Source organism: Trachypithecus francoisi, unplaced genomic scaffold (genome assembly GCF_009764315.1).
Source record: "Trachypithecus francoisi isolate TF-2019V2 unplaced genomic scaffold, Tfra_2.0 Lachesis_group4, whole genome shotgun sequence".
NCBI lineage: Eukaryota > Metazoa > Chordata > Mammalia > Primates > Cercopithecidae > Trachypithecus > Trachypithecus francoisi.
In genome coordinates, this window is record NW_022681469.1 from 105,538,876 (window position 1) to 105,552,851 (window position 13,976).

General features: G+C 55.6%; 1 protein-coding gene across 3 annotated transcripts; it reads right to left on the minus strand.

Moving 5' to 3' along the window:
• Positions 1–1,315: 1,315 nt before the first annotated feature.
• Positions 1,316–13,910, minus strand: LOC117072076 (coiled-coil domain-containing protein 74B-like). 3 transcript variants are annotated; one of them, XM_033191972.1, is made up of 9 exons: positions 13,527–13,910; positions 11,068–11,223; positions 5,434–5,478; positions 4,287–4,337; positions 3,223–3,361; positions 2,211–2,406; positions 2,049–2,128; positions 1,917–1,973; positions 1,316–1,753 (listed from the first exon to the last, which is right to left on the minus strand). In XM_033191972.1, exons 3-9 carry the CDS (start codon positions 5,456–5,458, stop codon positions 1,519–1,521), a joined length of 783 nt encoding a protein of 260 aa, XP_033047863.1. In that variant the 5' UTR covers positions 5,459–5,478; positions 11,068–11,223; positions 13,527–13,910; the 3' UTR covers positions 1,316–1,518. The 3 variants fall into 3 exon arrangements, with proteins under 3 accessions (XP_033047863.1, XP_033047862.1, XP_033047861.1); XM_033191971.1 differs by having other exon boundaries at positions 4,287–4,397; XM_033191970.1 differs by lacking the exons at positions 11,068–11,223; positions 13,527–13,910 and adding an exon at positions 7,155–7,594.
• Between the last annotated feature and the right edge of the window lie 66 nt (positions 13,911–13,976).

Here is a 13,976-nt window from a genome sequence, read left to right on the forward strand (position 1 = left end):
TGGCATGCACAGGCTCCAACTACCTACATGCTGCTCAGCCATCTTGCCCTGCCTTAGCCCAAATTCTATGTCTGGCCAGGGCCACAGAAGTCCGAGTCCCCGGGGTGGTAATCCTGCCTGTTTTCTGCACTTGAACATGAAGTGCTCCTCAAGACGGCCTGTGGTCCGCCTCTTGGCAACCAACAAGCATGCAGTGCCTTCCGACCCCTGAGGCACTGACTGGAGCCCTAAAGGCAGGGTACACCCTGTTCCTGAGCCTGCTGCTCATTTCCTCTACATGGCTCCATTTATACCACAGTTGTTTCACTGAGGCTTGTGCATGCCGGCCAAGGCCAAGTTGTCTCAAAGAGAAACCAGCCATCTCTGCAAGGGTGTGTCAGGAGCAGGTGTACCAGCCACCAACCTCACTCGCTGATGGACATGGTACATCAGTTCTTCTACCCTAAATGTAGGGCCGAGAGGCAGACCACAGGCCGTCTTGAGGAGGACTTTATCTTCAAGTGCAGAAAACGGGCAGAATTACCACCCAGGGGACTCGGCCTTCTGTGGCTACAGTGCCACACGAGCTTGAGGCATGAGCTGGTGCCATCTCCTTTATACAAAAATCAACTTAAGATGGATTAAACAGTTCAACGTGCCATCTGCGTTTCCTCAGGCCTCTGCTCCATCAGTCATTAGGTGGCAGCCACTCAGGTTGTGGGAACCAGGCCATTCCTGCGTCCTTGAGTAGCTGAGGCTGCTGGATGGTGCACCTGCTCCAGGTGCACCCTTGCAGAGGTGGCTGGTTGCTCTTTGAGCCGGCTTGGCCTTGCCTGGCATACACAGGCCCCAGCTACTTACACACTGCTCCTGTGGTCTGCCTCTTGGCAACCAACAAGCCTGCAGTTCCATAGGAGCCCTGAGACATGGACTGGAATCCCAAAGGCAGCGCACACCCTGCTCCTGAGCCTGATGCTCATTTCCTCTATATGGTTCCATTTGTAGCATGGTTGTTGCACTGAGGCTTGTGCATGCCAGGCAAGGCCAAGCAAGCTCAAAGAGCAACCAGCCACCTCTGCAAGGGTGTGCCAGGAGCAGGTGGAACAGCTATCAACCTCATTCGCTGCTGTTCAGGGTACCTCAGCATGTGCACGGCTCAGGATGTGCACGGCTCTGCCAGTGTGCCTCTCCCAGGGCAGCTGGCAGGTCCCGGGATGAGCAAGACTGGGCTGCCCAGGCAGGTCTCTGCAGACAGCAGGGGCTGGGCTAGGAGCTAGGGGCTGGGAATGGGAAGGGACATGACGCCGGATAGCCAGTGAGGAACCAGGCACACAGCTTGGAAATAAACAAGCTTTATTTTCAGTTTCTACAGGTAAGGCGATACCTACTTCATCATGTGCTTTTCATGTAAATGCTAAACACCAAAATAACAGAAAATAAATGGTTTGTTAGTTTAGAGATCAAGTACTTTATCTATTTTAAGTGTCATCTATCTTGGAATTTAGCCAGGCCTAAAAGTAGTGGAAGTATCAGGAAATGCTATAGAGAACCAGTCTCCAGCTGCAGGTTGGTGGGCCTGCCACTGACCAGATGTGGGTGGCTCAAAGCACTGAGCAGTGAAGGTGCCGTTTCTGCCTTGTTTGCAGCCTCTTCTGCCTCTCGGCAAAGTTGTTCTTCGGGGTCTGCTTCAGGGCAGGCAGGATGGCACGCTGCGCCACAGGTGGGCTCAGAAGCAGGCTGGGGGCGGGTAGAGGGACGGTCACTGTGGGCATCCCTGGGAGTGGAGTGGTGTTGGAGTGGGGCCTGCATGGCCCTCACCGGGACCTAGAGAGCCCTCCGCGTGCTCTGCTTCTGCGCCGCCACCATCCCTTCCCCACTCCCTCCCTGGGGCCCAGGCTGCAGGGGTGCCCCACTGTCCCCATGCCCATGGGACTCACCATTTCTTTGAGAGGCCCTTCGTGGAGACCTTAGGAAAATGCATGACTTCCTGGTCCCTGGGTGAAGGAAGAGTCAGCAGTGAGCTGTGGACAGGTGCCCAGGGATGGGGCAGGGGTGCACTAGGCACTCACCTGGGAAAGCTAGACCCAGCCTCCTCTGGGGCCGCCTGGGGCCTCTGGCTCCCTTCCAGGAGGGACCTGAGGTGCTGCAGCTGAAAGGCAGGGGCAGGGGCGTGGTGGGGCCTGTGGCGGCGGCAGACTGCGCAGGGCCAACCCTAGCACCCAGGGCCTCACCTCCTGGGTCTGCAGGAGGTTGGTGTTCCACAGTTCCCGGATGAGCACTTCGCACTGCTTCAGTGTGGTGGGTTTTCGCAGGTGAAGGGGCAGGGTCATTGCGGGGTGTGCCCCCGCCCCCATCATCTGCCTGCCCTGGTGCTGGCTGCTCCCCGTGCAGGCCGCTCCTGTGTTAGAGGCCTTTGCTTTCTCCTTTCTGAAATAGTCATTGCAGCAGCCGGAGGTGACCTGCCCAGGTGTGTCTGACCACTCACCCAGGATACCTCCCCAGGCAGCGTCCAGGCCCATGTGGGGAAGAGGGCCTGAGTCCCTTCTCCCACTCAGCAGGGTGCTCTGGGCACCAGGTGGGGGTCTCTGGGACTGGGGCCTGTCCTTTTCTCCCCACTGAAGGTGCCCTAAGGGTCAGATGGGCTTCAGTGGGTAACCAGCTAGCTGCCAGGCTGCTCTTGGTCGTGACCCCACACCCAGTGGGGCATCTTGCTCCAGGCCTGGTCTCGGGATGTGCAGAGATGCAGGAGTCTGTCCTGCTGCTTGTGCTGCTGAAAGTGTGCACTCTAGCATCCCAGGGCGGTCCCAGAAACTCAGGGATCATCAGAACCTGGTCCTGCTCTGTCCTGCTGGCCTAGTGCCCTCCAAAGGCAGGCTGTGGCCAAGGGGCAGCAGGAACGCAACTCACTTTTCTTGGTAAGAACATTACTTTTCTCTGAGAAAGTGGTTTAGGGGCTGCTACTGGCCCCCTTGGCTCAGGTCAGCACAGGTACCGCCGGGGGAGGGAGGAAGACAGCGCCCACCGATGCGTAGAGCATGGCCGTCATCCGCTGTCATGAGTCCTGGAGACAGGCCCCTGGGGCTAGGGGCAGAGCAGCTGGCTGACTGCAGGGCGTGAGCCTCGTAAATGTAGTCATGGGGCCCTTCGGGTGCAGGCAAACCTTACCTGGCCTGCCCTTGCACCCCAGGAACACCCAAGCCTTACCTGGCCTGCCATTGCACTCCCGGAACACCCAAACCTTACCTGGCCTGCCCTTGTACCCCAGGAACCTTGTCTAGCTTGCTGTTGTGAAGTAGGGGCTCCTCTTCCAGGTCTGCCTTCTGGGGGGCGTCAGCTTTCGAATCTTGCTTGTTGAAGGAGCCAGGCTGGGGCCTGGCCTTGCCTTGAGAGTTGGCTGCAAGTCAGACCCTACAAGGCTGGTCACTGCAGGCACCAACAGTCACTGCCCAAGTTTTCCAGGATCAGCTGTGTGTACCCAAAAAGCCCCTGCCCCTGCCTGTTTCCTCCTCTGTAAAGGGAAGCCTTGGACGGTGCTGGGGGGAATCACTGAGCTGCTGAGGGTGAAGCCCATGGGTGGTGCCTGTGAACACCCTGCCCCTGCCTCAGTTTCCTCCTCTGTAAAGGGAAGCCTGCCTTGGATGGTGCTGGGGGGAATCAATGAGCTGCTGAGGGTGAAGCCCATGGGTGGTGCCTGTGAACACTCTAGAACAACCAAGATAGTGGAGGCTGGCCCCATTTTGGGTGAAATGAAACTGCATGAGAGGCTTGGACCCGCCTGCTGGGTTTCCTCGCAAGGACAAGCCCATCTAGCGCCTGGGCCCATCACAGGAATGGTGCGGGTGAGGGCTGGCCTCCAGTGGAGGCACAGTGCGGAAAAGAGGCTCTCTACTCCCGGCTTACTTTGCAGAAGGTGCCATGAGCCCAGGGCTCTGTGGGCAGTGCCATCCTTCCTGTGTCCTGCCTTCCTGTGGCAGGAATACGGCCAAGCAGGGCTCCTGCTGGGAAGCCAGGGTACATCCTCCCTAGAAGGCCACCTGGGAAGGCCCCTCCTGCCTGCCTGCTGCCTCGCCTGGGGTGCCCACCCTGAGGCCTTACTGCCCTGTGTCTGGCCCCCGGTCCTGCCCACCCCCACTTAATCCCCTCCTGGTGGCTTCAACTTGCAGGGCTCTTTTCCGCTGCCCCTTCACCCCCAAATCCTTGAGCTTGGCCCAGCAGAGGGGGCCTGGTCAGCACCCCTAGTGGCCACCCAGGCTGGGGTCCCCGTGGGACACTCACCCCTGCGAGCACATGGATGCCAGCCTGCTCACCTGAGTTAGGGTTGGACTTGACAGACTGGAAGCTTGACGTGGAGAGGCTGTCTGCAGGAGAGCGTAGTGTAGGTGCTGCCGCCCGCAAGACGCCCATGCTTGCCTCCTGGCCTGTGTGTCCGTCAGGGGCCCTCCTTCAGCCTGGCAGGGCGGTGTCCTCCCAGATCTACCCACACTCCGCGGACGCAGACCCAGCAAGCACCCAAGGGAGCAGAGGCCCCGGAAAGGTGGTTTCCTGAGGGGCCATCTGGAAAGCAGGAGGGCTTGGGACACATGGAACAGCAGGTCCCGAGGGAGAGCATGGCCTCTTCCTCTGTCCCCTGCCTGTGTCCTGTCAGGGTCCCTGGCACCGCAGGGCTGGGGCTGCTGGCTGGGCCGCACTTTGCCCAGAACAGCTCACTGGAGTTGCTACAGCGGCTAGGGAAGGGCCCTCCCTCCACCCCATTCTCCGTATCTCCCTGGGAAGGGAGAGCCCTAGGCACTGCTGCCCCAGCTGTAATGTTCCCAGGCCGGTTCCTTCCACCAGTCAGATGTCCTGGTGTCATCCTCGGCCCCAAAAATAACCAGGAGTGAGCTCGAGACCACAACCCAGAATCCTGGGCTGGGTGGGGGCCACCGTCGGGATGGGGAAGTGCCTTGGACAAGTGGCAAGGAAACAGGACTCTGCTTCCTCCCTTTGTCCCCATGGTTGCTGCCCAGGTGGCAGGAAGGGATCCCTGGGTGGAGTGTGTCCAGAGCCCCTCCCCCAGGATGTCAGGACTCAGAGCCACAGGGCTGGAAATCCTGGGCCTGGCCACAGCAGCAATCTGAGGTAAAGACCTAGCAGGGCAAGGGCTGTCTCAGGGGTTCCCTCCCATTTCAGCTCTGCTTGGAGGAGGGAGGGTCTGGGAAGTACCCTGTGCCCACCTCCCCACTGCGATGATCTCAGGCCCTGGGCTAACTGAGAGCAGCACGTGCTGTGCTTGGCTGCATAACATCGTCCAGCCACGGCTAGAGGTAGCGGCATCTGTCCAACAGGTCCCCCAGAACCTGTCCCCACTGGGTTGGCATACAGGGGCAAGTGCAGCCAGGTGGGCAAGGACAGTCTGCAGGCACTTCCCTGGGTGGCAGAAGCATCCCCTTAGGCACTGAAGGGCCCGGTTCTCACCTTTCTTCTGTGATGTCTGATTCATTATGAGCTTGTAATGGAGATCTGGAAGCAAGCACAGGCTCTCCTCAGCACTTCTGAAACCACAGCCATTCTGAGAAAAGCCTGGCCTCTCCCGGCTGCTGAGCCTGAAGAGTCCTGGCTCCCCACTGGCTGACTGGGCCCTGCCCCATGGGTCCCACTCTCCACCACGCCTTTGCCGTGGGCATCAGGCCAGGAATGCCCCTGCCTATTCCCTAGGCAGAGTCCACCCGGCATACCAGCCTCATCCATCTGAGATGACTGGAGGGCATCCACACGGCAGGGCCTGGGCTTTAGGGGTACAGAGGTGAATTCCAGAACCCCTGGCCCTGGCGGAGTCATGATCCTGTGGGCATCAGGGACTGGGGGGGGAAGCTCAAGAAGACATGAGGAAGAGGGGTCCTCAGGCATGGGGAAGGGAGGTCCTGACAAAACAGACGCCTGGTGATGGGATACTCCGCACTCAGGTAAGGCAGCACTAGGGAGTGGAGCGGGAGAGGCAGCTGCGGGCACTACTGCCCCTGCTGGAGCCCTCCTGAAGCAGAAGCGAGGAGCGAAGCCACATCCCACATCCTGGCAGACCCTCGTTCTGCTGGGGGAGTGGGGTGGGGTGGAGGAAGGGGGGGTGGTCCGTGGGGATGAGGAGCTGCTAAGGGTGCAGTTGGGAAGGCCTAGCCCGAGGACAGCGTGGGCACAGGCGAAGCGGTGTGGGGGCAAGCCTGCTCCTGATCCCATGTGTTTAGCTGGAGGAAATTCACTGAGCTGCGCACTCGCACTTGGGCACGTTTCCCTGTATAAAGTTTTTGTTTGTTTTTGTTTTCTGTTTTGTTTTTCTAAGACGGAGTCTCGCTCTGTGGCCCAGGCTGGAGTGCGGTGGGGCGATGTCGGCTCACTGCAAGCTCCAGCCCCCGGGTTCACGCCATTCTCCTGCCTCAGCCTCCCGAGTAGCTGGGACTACAGGCGCCGCCACCACGCCCGGCGAATTTTTTCTATCTTTAGTAGAGACGGGGTTTCACCGTGTTAGCCAGGATGGTCTCGATCTCCCGACCTCGTGATCCCACCGCCTCGGCCTCCCAGAGTGCTACAGGCGTGAGCCACCGCGCCCGGCCCCCTCTGTAAAGTTGTTTTTTTTTTTTTTTTTTTTTTTGAGGCGGAGTCTCGCTCTGTCGCCCGGGCTGGAGTGCAGTGGCAGGATCTCAGCTCACTGCAAGCTCCGCCTCCTGGGTTTACGCCATTCTCCTGCCTCAGCCTCCCGAGTAGCTGGGACTACAGGCGCCCGCCACCTCGCCCGGCTAGTTTTTTTGTATTTTTTTAGTAAAGACGAGGTTTCACCGTGTCAGCCAGGATGGTCTCGATCTCCTGACCTCGTGATCCGCCCGTCTCGGCCTCCCAAAGTCTGTAAAGTTTTTAACAGGTGTGTCTGACCCTGCCTGGAGAGAAGAGGACTGGCGGGGTCGGCATCGGAAATGACGCAGCCCCAGGAGACAGGCGGACAGGGTCGGCACTGCCCGGGGCCACGCGGGTCTCCCTCCGGGAGGAGGGGACAGCTCGGCCTGGCAGGACCCAGGGCGGACTTGCTGTCCTGTGATCCCCGAGCCCAGGCGTGTGCGGAGTTCATGGCTGTGTTTCTGCGCTGCGGGAGCGGCAGCGTTCGGGGTGCCTGGGAGGAGGGGCTGGCCTGGGGTCCCGCGCCGGCTCACCCTTGTTCTCCCGCTTCAGGTGCTCGATCTCCTCGTGGAGCTTGGCCAGCATCTCCGAGTGCTGCTGCTGCAGGAACTGCAAGCTCTTCTCCAGGTCCAGGTTCCGTTTCTGCGGGTCGCTCGGCCTGAGCTACGGGCTCTGCAGCCTCAGGGACTGGACGCCCACGGAGGGGCGCTGGCGCCAGCACCGGGAGCCCGGGTCGGCGAGCTGGGGGGGCGCGTCCCAGCCACCACCCCCGCGACGCTCATCTCGCCATCGCCAGGAACCTTCCCGCGGCCGCTGCACCCCGGCTCGGTGGCCAGGCAGCCCCAGCTGCCTGGAAACGGGCGACGGAGGGCGAGGCGGTTGGCGTGGGCGGGGACTGTCGCTGCTCCTCCTGGCTGAGGAGTGACTTCCAAGGCGTCCAGGGCCAGGCGCGGGGGCGCACACCTGTAACCCCCGAACTTGGGAAGGCCGAGGCGGACGGATCACTTGAGGTCAGGAGTTCGTGACCAGCCTGACCAACATGGCGAAACCCCGACTCTACTGAAAGTACAAAATTTAGCCGGGCGTGGTGGCGGCGCCAGCAATCCCAGCTACTCGGGAGGCTGGGGCAGGAGAATCGCTTGCCCCGGGAGGCAGAGGTTGCAGTGAGCCGAGATCGGTGCGCAGCCCTCCAACCTGGAAGCAGAGTGAGACTCTGTCTAAAAAGAATTAAACAAATAATAATAATAAAAGGTACCCAGGCATCCTTTCCAGCCTGGATGGAAAGTGAGACCCCATCTCTATAAAAAAAAGAAAAAAAAAAAAAAAACCCGGGCATGGTGGCTGACCCCTGTAGTCTCAACTACTCGGGAGGCTGAGGTGAGAGGATCACTGGAACCCCGGAGGTCGAGGCTGCAGTGAGCTATGATGGCACCACTGAACTCCAGCCTAGGCGACAGAGTGAGATGCTGCCTAAAAATAAGAGGCCGGGCACGGTGGCTCACGCCTGTAATCCCCGCTACTCGGGAGGCTGAGGCAGGAGAATCACTTGAACCCAGGAGGCGGAGGTTGCAGTGAGCCAAGATCGCGCCATTGCACTCCGGCCTGGGCGGCAGGGTGAGACTCTATCTCAAAATAAATTAATTAAATTAATTTAAAAATAAAAATAAATACGTCTTTTGTTTGTTTTTTAAACAAGGCCTGCCCTGAAAAAAAAAAAAAAAATCACAGCCAGGCCAATCGTGATTTTAACAAACCTGGAGGAAGAGAACATAACCTAACCCCAGCCTGCTCTGGCTCCCCTTCCCCACATCTTAACTGCCACATCGACAGGGCTCCTGTATAATAACAGGGGATACAAGTGAAAGAACTGCTCATCTCAGAGCTTATTTGAGAAATCTCTGGGAAACCCTAAAGACAACAGGGAGACAAAAACTAAGACACCAGAGATTTAAGCCTCTGACACCTACAGTTAACAAACAGCACACATGGCACAACCCCTAACCAGACCAACATAAAACTTCACACAGAAAGTCCATTTACCTTTTCCTGGTTCAGCACGACCAGCCCTCAACAAAAACTTGTAAGGCATAATAAAAAACAAACAACACAGTTTGAAGACACAGCAAACATCAGAGCCAGACTTAAATATGGCAGAGATGTTGGAATTATCAGACCAAGAAATGGAACACAACTATTATTAATACGCTAAGGGCTCTAATGGAAAAAAGTGGACAACATGAGATTACAGACTGATAATGGGAACAGTAGAGGTAGACACTCTAAGAAATAATCTAAAGAAAATGTGAAGGCCAGGCATGGTGGCTCATGTCTGTATCCCAGCACTTTGGGAGGCCGAGTTGGGCAGATCATTTGAGGTCAGGAGAAGACCAGCCTGGCCAACACGGTGAAACCCCATCTCTACTAAAAAATACAAAAATTAGCTAGTGTGGTGGCATGCACCTGTAATTCCAGCTACTTGGGGGGCTGAGGTGGGAGGATCATTTGAACCCAGGAGGTGGAGGTTGCAGTGAGCCGAGATCATGCCACTGCCCTCAAGCCTGCGCAACAGAGTAAGACTCCATCTCAAAAAAAGAAAATAAAAGAAAGAAAATGCATGAAGTTGGCCAGGCGCAATGGCTCATACCTCTAATCCCAACACTTTGGGAGGCCAAGGTGGGCAACTCACTTGAGGTCAGGAGTTCAAGACCAGCCTGGGCAACATGGTGAAAACCCATCTCTACTAAAAATACAAAAATTATTGGGAGGCCGAGGCGGGCGCATCACAAGGTCAGGAGATCGAGACCATCCTGGCTAACATGGTGAAACCCAGTCTCTACTAAAAATACAAAAAATTAGCAGGGCATGGTGGTGGGCGCCTGTAGTCCCAGTTACTTGGGAAACTGAGGCAGGAGAATGGCATGAACCCGGGAGGCAGAGCTTGCAGTGAGCCAAGATCGTGCCACTGCACTCCAGCCTGGGCGACAGAGCGAGACTCCCATTTAAAAAAAAAAAAAAAAATTAGCCAGGCATGGTGGTGCATGTCTGTAATCCCAGGTACTCAGGAGGCCGAGGCCAAAGAATTACTTGAACCCAGGAGGTGAAGCAAGCTGAGATCCTGCCACTACACTCCGTCCCAAACAACAGAGTGAGACTCCGTCTCAATAAACAAAAAGAAAATGTAAGAAGTCAAAAACACAACAGAAATGAAGTCAGGTGCATGGCTCATGCCTGTAATCCCAGCACTTTGAGAGGCCAAAGCAGAAGGATCTCTTGAGCCTGAGAGTTGGAGACCAGCCTGGGCAATATAGCCAGACCCTGTCTCCACAAAAAACTAAAAAATTTGCCTGCATGGTGGTGCACGCCTGCAGTCCCAGCTACTCAGAAGGCTGAGACTGCAGTGAGCCATGATTGCACCACTGCACTCCAGCTTGGGCAACAGAGAGACCCTGTCTCAAAAAAAGAAGGAAAATGATGTAGGAAATTTGGATCTAAAGAAAGGGAAGTGCATTAGAGAAGAAATAAATGAAGATAAAACATAATCTTGTATTGTTCTTATTTTTAACAGATGACAAGGTGTTCAAAATAATTATAGCAACATGTATTCAGTAATTATGGCTTATTGATAGTGGAATGAATGGCAGCAATATTATTGTGGGGAGGGAGGATCTCCTGAGCGGAGAGAAAGTCATCCAGGCAGGAGGGCAGTGGCACAATTATAGCTCACTTGCAGCCTGGAACTCCTGGACTCAAGCCATCCTCCTGCCTCAGCTTCCCTAGTAACTGGGATTACAGGCACACACCACCATGCCTGGCTAATTTTTTTTTTTTTTGTCTTGCTATGTTGCCCAGACTGGTCTCAAACTCCTGGGCTGAGGCAGTCTTCCTGCCTCAGCCTCCCAAAGTGTTGAAATTACAGGTATGAGCCACTGTGCCTGGTGTATGGTTGCTTTTGAACGTCCTAGTCCTAAACATCTGGTTCCAAAGGAGAAAAGAAAAATGAAGGCAGGAGGAGGTGCTGATCCATAAAAACCTCCTGGAAGGTATGTCCCCAGGGAAGGGGTGAGGGTTGAGGAGGGAGGTTGCAAACATAGCCTTGGAGATTGCAGCAGTGGCTGCCTGCCTCTTTGTCTGCATTTTTACAATCAACAGCAACCATCATCAATCAGAGCACAGATCTCCAGGATTTGGAGGATGGGACTCTTATTGCCCGCTCTGGTTCCTGCAAGCTATAGGGAAGCTGCTCCAGAAATGCATGCGTCGCTGCTTCACCACCAACTTAAATGCTAATTTCTTCTGAAAACACCCTTCCAGACCTGCCAGGAAATACTGTGTAACCAGATATGTGTGCATCCAGTGGCCCCGACAAGTTGACATACAGAATTAACCATCACAAGTCCACCCCTTGTCAACCTGGCACCTATACACATCTCCTTAAACCCTACTTACTCTCCAAATAAACACAGTAACCAAGTGTTATTGTGTTAGCAGTGGAAGGTGTTCGAGTTAATAGTGTTAGCAGTGGAAGGTGTCCAAGTTACTGGCAGCGAATCCGATGGGTCTTTAGCAACGACAGTTCTTGGCTCCTCAGAAGAAGGAATTCGACTGAGGGGCATAAGGCAGAAAAAGAGACCGAAGCAAGCTTCAGAGCAGGAGTGGAAGTGTATTTTAAAAGGCTTTAAAACAGCAAAGAAAGGAAAGTACACTTGGAAGAGACCTAAGTGGGCACATGAAGGTCAAGTGTGGTGTTTAACCTTGATCCTAGGACCTTCTAGACTGGCCCCTTTCCCGTGATCCTTCCCTTAGGGTGGGCTGCCCGTATGTACAGTGCCTTCCTTACCCTTGGGAGGAGAGCACTCGCAGTGTGTTTAGGAAACCGTATGCATGCCATCTGAGGGTTCTGGGTGGGGTGCCCCCAGAAGGTCATACTCCACCACTTTGTCTCCTAATGCACATGCCTGGGAAGTTGCTTCTCCCTGGAATCTGCATTCGATTAACACTTTAGCGAAATAGGTGTGGCCCATCAGGAAATGGCCTCTCCCTGGCACCAGCTGCCAATTATCACTTTTATTTTTTATTTATTTTTTAGAAGGAGTCTCTGTCACCCAGGCTGGAGTACAGTGGTGCAATCTCGCCTTACCGCAACCTCTGCATCCCAGGTTCAAGCGATTCTCCTGCCTCAGCCTCCCAAGTAACTGAGATTAGAGGTATGCACCACACTAGCTAATTTTCATATTTTTAGTAGAGATGGGATTTCACCATGTTGGCCAGGCTGGTCTCGAACTCCTGACGTCAAGTGATCTTCCTGCCTCAGCCTCCTAAAGTGCTGGGATTACAGGCGTGAGCCACTGCACATGGCCAAAAGTAGGAATTCTTGACTGGGAAATAATTTGATATGTTTTGGCACCTTGTGACTTGAGAAAATTACGTTAGGAATTCTGGTTTGGGGAGTCAAGGGAAGCTAGCTTAGTTTTTACAGTGAAGGCTACATAAGAGTCCTCTCTCCAGTGTGGTGGCTCGCACCTGTAACCCCAGCACTTCAGGATGCAGAGGCGGTCGATCACTTGAGCCCAGGAGTTCAAGACCAGCCTGGCAACACAGTGAGACCCCGTCTCTACAAAAAAATTTAAAAATTAGCAGGGTGTGGTGGCGCATGCCTGTAGTCCTGGCTACTTGGGATGCTGAGGCGGAAGGACTGCGTAAGCCCAGGAGTTACAGGCTGCAGTGAGCCGTGACGGTGCGGTGCACTCCAGCCTGGGCAATATAGCAAGACTTTGTCTCAAAAAGAGTTCTCGGCTGGGCGCGGTGGCTCACGTCTGTAATCCCAGTACTTTGGGAGGCCGAGGCGGGTGGATCACGAGGTCAGGAGATCAAGACTATCCCGGCTAACACAGTGAAACCTCGTCTCTACTAAAAATACAAAAAACTAGCCGGGCGTGGTGGTGGGTGCCTGTAGTCCCAGCTACTTGGGAGGCTGAGGCAGGAGAATGGCGTAAACCCGGGAGGCGGAGCTTGCAGTGAGCCGAGATCACGCCACTGCACTCCAGCCTGGGTGACAGAGCGAGACACTGTCTCAGTAAAAAAAAAAAAAAAGAAAAAGTTCTCTCTCATTTATATTGGAAATGTCAGGGTTACTGGTGAGAGCTGGCCTTTAGGGGATCTAACTTGCTGTTGGATGTCCAAGGGGAAAGGTATAGATTTCTCCTGACTGCACAGGGCCTCTGCTTGTGAGTTGCTTGCACAATCAGAATCTGACTTACCTCAGATCACAGGGGCGCTGGTATATCCTAGAGGTATAATGTGTTGGTCGTGGAAGGGAGTGGGCCATGAATGGGCCCCAGGGAACAGCACTGCCTCGGGGCAAGAACAATGCGGAGGTGCAGGGGGCAGGGGTGATATCAGTACAGCCTGAAGCTGTGCTGTCAGGGCCACTTGGTCAGAGAAGCATCTGGATTTGGACTGTTAGCAGGGGAGTGGGGCCCAATGGCAAAAGTCAAGGGCGTCCTAGGAGCTGAGGCGGCGGCGGCGGTGGCAGTTAGGGCAGACCACTCTGGAGGCATCCAGGGGTGGAGACGAGAACGTGCAGGTGCTCCTGCCTCCAGCCTGGCCTCCCTCCTCCTTGTGCCCCAGACAGAACTGCTTCCCAAGATACTCCAACTACAGGCCTTCCCTGGAAGTCCCTCACAAGTGCCTCCTGGCTGGGCCCCCCAACTGCATTTTGCTTTTGCTCTCGTCCCAGCATTTTCTCTAGAGTGAAAGCTCGTGGCAATTTAAATCCCAATTTATTGGCGAGGTCCTAGTTGCCTGCTGCCATCCTCGCTCCCCAGGCAGGAGCCACTGAGCACCAGCTGGCTTTGTGGCCATCACTGTCCAGGTCCCAGCCACCAAGACCCTGCCCCCTCACTCACCTTTGCTGTTCTTGGTTCTCAATATGTTTTTGTCTGCACCCCCGCTCCTGGCCAGACAGTTCGGCCCCCAGCAACTCCCGCAATCCTTGGAGCTTCTGGAAGCGACAGACATGGCAGCACACATTCCTGGAGGTCCGCTTTTGAGAACAGGGTCTCACTCTGTCACCCAGGCTGGAGTATAGTGGTGTGATGAAGGCTTACTGCAGCCTTGACCTCCTGGGTCCTGACGATCCTCCAAACTCAGTGTCCCAAGTAGCTGGGACCACACATGTGAGCCACCATGCCTAACTTTTTGCATCTTTTGTAAAGACGGGGCAAAGTCTACTGTGCCTCTGAGAGAGGAAAGAATAGGAAGCCAGAGGCCCAGGCCTGTGGACACTGCCGGGAGGGGCCGACAGGGTGCCCAGCAGTTGTTCCTGCAGCCCCCGTGTGCTCAGGGACTCTGTACAG